The sequence below is a fragment of the Populus nigra genome, chromosome 18 (genome assembly GCF_951802175.1).
Source record: "Populus nigra chromosome 18, ddPopNigr1.1, whole genome shotgun sequence".
Taxonomy (NCBI): Eukaryota; Viridiplantae; Streptophyta; class Magnoliopsida; order Malpighiales; family Salicaceae; genus Populus; species Populus nigra.
In genome coordinates this window covers 11,546,278-11,552,470 of record NC_084869.1, presented here as the reverse complement: position 1 = coordinate 11,552,470, position 6,193 = coordinate 11,546,278, and the positions used below count along the sequence as shown (strand labels likewise).

Here is a 6,193-nt window from a genome sequence, read left to right as displayed (position 1 = left end):
AAATTAGAAATCAGGGAAACTAGCTTTGGCAAGACAAATGAACTGTTACAGTGCTAAAGACATGGAGAATAAATGTGAAATTGTTTCAAAAGGATGAGTGGAAAGCTCTTTAAATAAACCTTGATTCTCAGAGATGGATGATCCTTGCTGCAGAGATGAAGACTAGAAAATCATGAGTTGAACTCAACCAGTATATGAGGAGAGGCCAAGTATTGTAAATTGAGCAAGCATGGCAAGTCTATATGTGCAAACGTTGGAATAATCTATGTACGTCGTGGTTTTGATTATTTTTTTTAATATAAAATAACATTCAAGCGTTGTTAATGCATGTCTTAGAAGAAAAAAAATTAATTGACATGATATTACTTTGTTGATTTGAAATATTTAAAAATAATTCAAACAAAAAAATATAGTTTAATTTAAAATTTAAAAAATAATCAAGATTTTTTAAATAATATTAAAATAATAACATGTTAAATTGACTCAAATTAACTTGGATTAATCTTGCAAATTTTGTTATTTAGAATATAAAACCCTTACAACCAAATATAAAACAAATAATTTTTTATTAAATTAAATTTACAATTAATTTAATATTGAAGGATAAAATTAAAACCAAACTTAATTAAAAAAATGAGCTGAGTCAATTCAGATTAACTTGCTAAACATGGGTTATGAATGCGGAATAACCCAATAAAGAAATCAAAACAAATTATGAAGCTTAATTTTCAATTAAAAAAGGGACACATAAAATTACCCGAGTTAATCGATCAAACTCATGAATCGGGTTATAAGACTAGAATAACCTCGTAAAACACGAACTAAAACAAATTATGAAGCCTAATTCACAATCAATTCAATATCGAATGATAAAATTGAAAAACAAATCAACAAAAAAAACTTGAGTCAATCAGCTTAACCATAACTCGAGTCATAAGACTACGATAACTGCATAAAAAACAATTGAAAAATAATTATAAAACTCAATTTCCAATCAATCCAATGTTAAAATATTAAATTGAAGAATAAAAAATAAAAAACATAAAAAATAACTTGAGTCAACTCGGGTTAATCTACCAAAGCTGGATTAGAAGACCGAGATAACTCTATAGAAAATAAAAAAAAAATATTATTAAGTTTAATTCTCAATTTACTTAATATTGAAGGATGGAATTGAAAGAGAAATACTCAAAATGGTAGAAAAATATCGAGTCGACCTAACTCATAAAACTCAGGAGCCAGATTATAAAATCATGATAACCCTATAAGAAAAAAATAAAAAAACAATTATAAAACTCAATTTACTACCAACTCAATATTGAAGAATGAAGTCGATAAAAAAATAATTAAAACAAAAAAAATAACTCGAGTCAATATAACTAACCCACAAAACTCGTGATCCGAATCATAAAACTGGGAAACTTTATATAAAAAAATCAAAATATAACACTCAATAAATTCAATATTAAAAAAAAAATCTGCACCAAAGTCAACGGGCTTAGTTTTCACTGTTTGTTCAAAGCCAGGTCCCTTTAGTATATATTTGATTAATTAATTAATGGGTATTTTTATTGAAATGCTGAAAGCAAGGCAGGAGAATATAGAATCTTGATTCTTTCAAAAATTCAAACTGATGGTGAGTTTTTCTGCATGATACCTATCCTACAGCAGCCTTTAGAGGCAACTAACTAATAACACTATTGGTGACATAGAAGACCACTTTGATTGACAGAAAGACAACAATTGAGCAACTTTTCCCGTCACCAGGCAACTGAGCTTCATAACGTTTCTTCAAGTTCAACTGATTACTACATCGCGCCATGGAAGCCAGCTGAATCCAGTAGGACTGCTTTAATTTGATCTGGATGCATGTCCTGCCCTTCTTTGCATTGCTGAGAAATAAAATGACATGTCAGTAAGCCAAGGATGAAACACATACAACGCAACAATCGCATCCAAGTTTGTGTACATCTAAATAAGAAGGTAAACCCTCGAACAGATGCAAGAAGGAAGACGTGAGGGAGAGTATATCCAATGGGATATAAATAAAGCCATTTGCATGATATGCATCCCAAGATTTTAAAAGAGATTTGCAAACAGACAAGCTCGAATCTTTGCTATATAAAAAGGTTGAAGTTGGAAAATCATATGGATCAATGCGTAAGATACCTCAAAGTTTCACTTCCAATTTAATGGAGAATAAATACCAACTAATGGGATCACCATAAACAATATGATATTTGCTTTGTTTTTAACTAACAGGTATCATTTTAGACAGGGCTTGCAACACATGATGTGGAGTTTAGCTGTATATTCTAGATTAGGAAGTAAAGGACAAAGAGTACCTCAGCTCGGAAGATATCCATGGCAAAACCATTGAAACAGCTAATGACAGCTTGCTGGATGTCTAGCCCAAGGTTATCCAAAGCTCTCATAGTGGAGAGCAAAAGACCTGGTTTGCGGCCACAAAACATGTGGATGTTTACAGCTCGCCCTTCTCTCACTCTAACCTCGACCTGTAAGTTTAGCAAAATAGTAACTCAACAGATGAAACGCTCATGTAATATAAAATGAACCACCCATTTTAAAATATACACTTGAGAACAGACTACATACAACCAAGTAATGAGAAATGAGACCAACATTGTGTTTGATAGGTTATTCAGAGCCCACAATATCCAAGTGTTCCCTTTTTTGGAAATTTTAAAAACTGAAACTGTACGTCATAGAAGTATAAAATAGGATAAGCTAATTCCGTGACCATGCTAAATCCAACAGAGGCAATAAGAAAAAAAAATAAAAAAATTTACCCTTGCAGGTTGGCCATTTGGGCTTGGCAATGAGCCGGGGCAAAGTTTGTCCATAATACGGCTGGGCAATGCTGATGGAGTCGGTGTCAAAGGATGAAAACTAGTGGTTGGCGTCAATGAAGAGCTGGGAGGAGTTGACTCTAATTCATTATGGAGGTCATTAATCCTTTGCAGAAGTTCTTTCAAGTATTCAATTGCATCCCCAAGGATTGATGCCCTATCCATCTGTCAGTGCAAGGCCAATAAAACTCCATAATATGATTTTAAAGCACGGGTGAAAAATATGAGTTCCAAAATCCAGATGCATCTTTTAATAATTTGGCTTAAAGAGCGGAAGAGTTCTGTTTTCCTCCAGAAACGTCAGATTTTGGAGAAAGCATTTTTGAGATCAGCCAAATTAAACAGAGAGTGCAAAAACTGAAAGACTATTGTTTCAAGAATTTGTCATCTCTATTATGAATCTCAATATTCCTCAGTCCAAGATGAACTATTGAATCGTCATGTCAAAGAGTGATAAAATTTCAAAGGCAGATACCAGAGTTCAGCCAATGCAGACAGTACAAAAAATAGGTCATTTTGAATTTGTTTGCTTCTTCTGTGGTTCCTGAATCAGTAAGAAAAACTAAATGGGAAATGATGTTTCGGAGGAAAATTCAAAAATATACTCTTAAGATCCACAATACAATGAATCAGGCTATGTACTTTCTGATTGAAGGAAGCTTAGGAAGTACAAACAGTTGGGAGAAGGCTGCAAATTATGTTGGACTGTGAAGGGGAAGAGTTTGGCTTTCGGCAGAACTTTCACAAATTCAAGGTATCCTGTGATTTTCTTATATGGTTCAAAGCTTAAAAGTTGAAATAAAATCCAACCTTTATCTTTTCTCTTGTTCAATACACAATCTCAGATCTCTTAAGTAAGCTTGCAAATAATATCAGAATCAAAAGCTGTGTATTGGAAGTGGATTTCTTAAAATACTCATTGCTGAATGCAAGCTTGATAATCAACCTTATGAATAAGTAAACCAAACACCGAGATCCATGAGTATGCCATGGGAAGAAAGCAAACTATACCAAGCAGGAAACACAGACAAATTAGAAGCGTCAGGAACATGGAGCTTCTAACAGGCACAGATAAAGAGGATTGTAAAGTCTATGGAAGAAAGCATAATATATCAGCAAAAGGAATTGAAAGTCATAAGATTTAACCGATTCATAGGAAAGAAGGAAGAAAAGAAAAGAAGAAATCTGCAATTCAACAACTTCATGATGGAGAAAAAATAAAGGATTATGGTGAAAGTAAACAATGGTACCAGGGTCGTCCATGTGAGAGGATTTAATGCAACTTTTTTTATCCATGCACAAACAAAAGATGCTACTCATTCAAAAAAACAAAACAAATTACAAACACATTCTCTCTCACGCTCAAAGACATACTAAATGATTGTAAGGACAAAAAATAGCAGTGAACAATTCAAATTCACAAGAAAATGACGAGGAAGAAAATTCTTACTTTGCTGATCTTTGGAACAACAGACCTCAGCATGTACAGCCTATCATTGAGCTTCTTCCGGCGCCTCCTCTCTGCCATCAAATTCTTAGCTGGAAGCCCCCTTTTCTTCCCCTTTTGATCCACACCACCACCAGTAACACCACTATTCGCCTTTGAACTGTTTCCACCATTCTTGCCAGTCTCCTCCAACTTAGTATTCTCGGTAAATTCATCAGAATCATAATTCAAACCCGACCCATCAAAGCTAACATCCTCAAGAAAATCATCTCCACTACTAAATTTTCTCTTCTTGTCATTCTCTTCACTAATTTGAGTCATTTCTCTCTTCCCTTTATCTCTCTCAACTTCACCCAAGTTCTTCCTCAAAGCTGCTCTCTTTTGAAACAAGGTAGGCTGCGCGCCCATTGAAGGGTAAGTTTCAAGAGGCCTTAACAATTTAGACCTGTTAAAAAACAACTGATTCCCCGAAATCTCATCAAGCCCTCTAAAACCATTAAACCCAGGACCATTTTCAGGCAACTGAAGCATGCGGGAACTTGAAAATTGTGGATCAGAACATAAATTAGGAATACTAATCTGACTGTTTGAACTCAAATCAGTGAAATTCCCCAAATTCCCCAAAACACCACTTCCCCTGTTTAACAGAGATGAAACATTTGCTGTTGTAGTTGAATTTGTTCCTTGATTCTCAAGGAAACCAATTTCACTCAAATCAAACCCATGCTCTAAAGGGTTGTTAGAAACCACATTGAGGAGTGAAGACAAAGTGGGCTTTGGATGCATAAAGTAATGTACCTGAGAAGGATCCAAATTGTTGAAAACTGAAGAAGAAGGTGAACAAGAAGAGGAAGAATCCACTTGGTGAAGCAAAAGATTATCTGGGTCGACAAGACTTGGTGAAAAAGTGAGGTCTTTGATACTATCTTGATGGTTTTGATGAATAGTACTATTGTTGTTAGTCACGTACCACTCATCTTCCACTTCAAACATGGATTTGAAAGTAGAAAGAGAACCCATTTCTTCTTTTCCCTCCAACATAACCCCACCACAACCAGCTGCAGTATTGGTAATGTTGTTGTGGTGATGATGGTTTGTTGTTGAATCTTGCTCTTCTTTATGATCTTCCAGCCAAATATTGTTGCTATTGAGTCTATAAAGCATGGTTTTTTCTAGTCTTTTTCAGAGAAAACTGAAGGAAAGAAAACAAAAACAAATTGTTTAAAAAGAAAAGGAGAGAAAGAGAGGGAGTTAAAGAGAGCGAGAGAGAAAGAAGAGGACGTTGCAGAAGGAAAAGGGCATTAGCTTTTTATAAGCTAAGCTTTACTGGCATTGGAGGAGCCAGAGAGGTAAAGGATATCCATTTTAGAGAAAGGATGGGGCACGCTATCCCTTTGAACGTTACTCTAATCTCTACAACTCTACATACAGGCAGCTTTGTCTCTTTCTGTGTTTTGTCTACCCAGTTGGTTTGGGAATCACATCAGGGCCACTCGTTCTTCTAACCTTAATTTTGTGCATCTTGTTCCTGTTACAACTTACAGGTTGCCGCTGCCAGGAACGAAATAGACCCACGTCAGAGAGTTCTGTTAAGTTCCCAGAAATTATGTTAATTATTTTAGCGGGACAAATAATAAATTATCTGAGATTTATGCACTTAGATACAGCTTCAAATTGCGGTTGAACAGTATTTTTTATTTTTATTTTTTTAGCATTAAATTATTATTTTTTTATTTTTTTAATACACTAACATAAAAAATAAAATATTTTAATATATTTTTAAGTAAAAAATATTTAACAATAAACTTGTAATATATAATTGTCTTATTTGATTTAGTGTGTGTTCGATAATATAGTACATGATATTTTTTAAAAA

General features: G+C 34.1%; 1 protein-coding gene across 1 annotated transcript; it reads right to left on the bottom strand.

The window, feature by feature from the left end:
• Positions 1–1,542: 1,542 nt before the first annotated feature.
• LOC133678659 (transcription factor ICE1-like) lies at positions 1,543–5,845 on the bottom strand. The gene is made up of 4 exons (XM_062101076.1): positions 4,321–5,845; positions 2,811–3,035; positions 2,346–2,516; positions 1,543–1,892 (listed from the first exon to the last, which is right to left on the bottom strand). Exons 1-4 carry the CDS (start codon positions 5,479–5,481, stop codon positions 1,809–1,811), a joined length of 1,641 nt encoding a protein of 546 aa, XP_061957060.1. The 5' UTR covers positions 5,482–5,845; the 3' UTR covers positions 1,543–1,808.
• Positions 5,846–6,193: the final 348 nt, after the last annotated feature.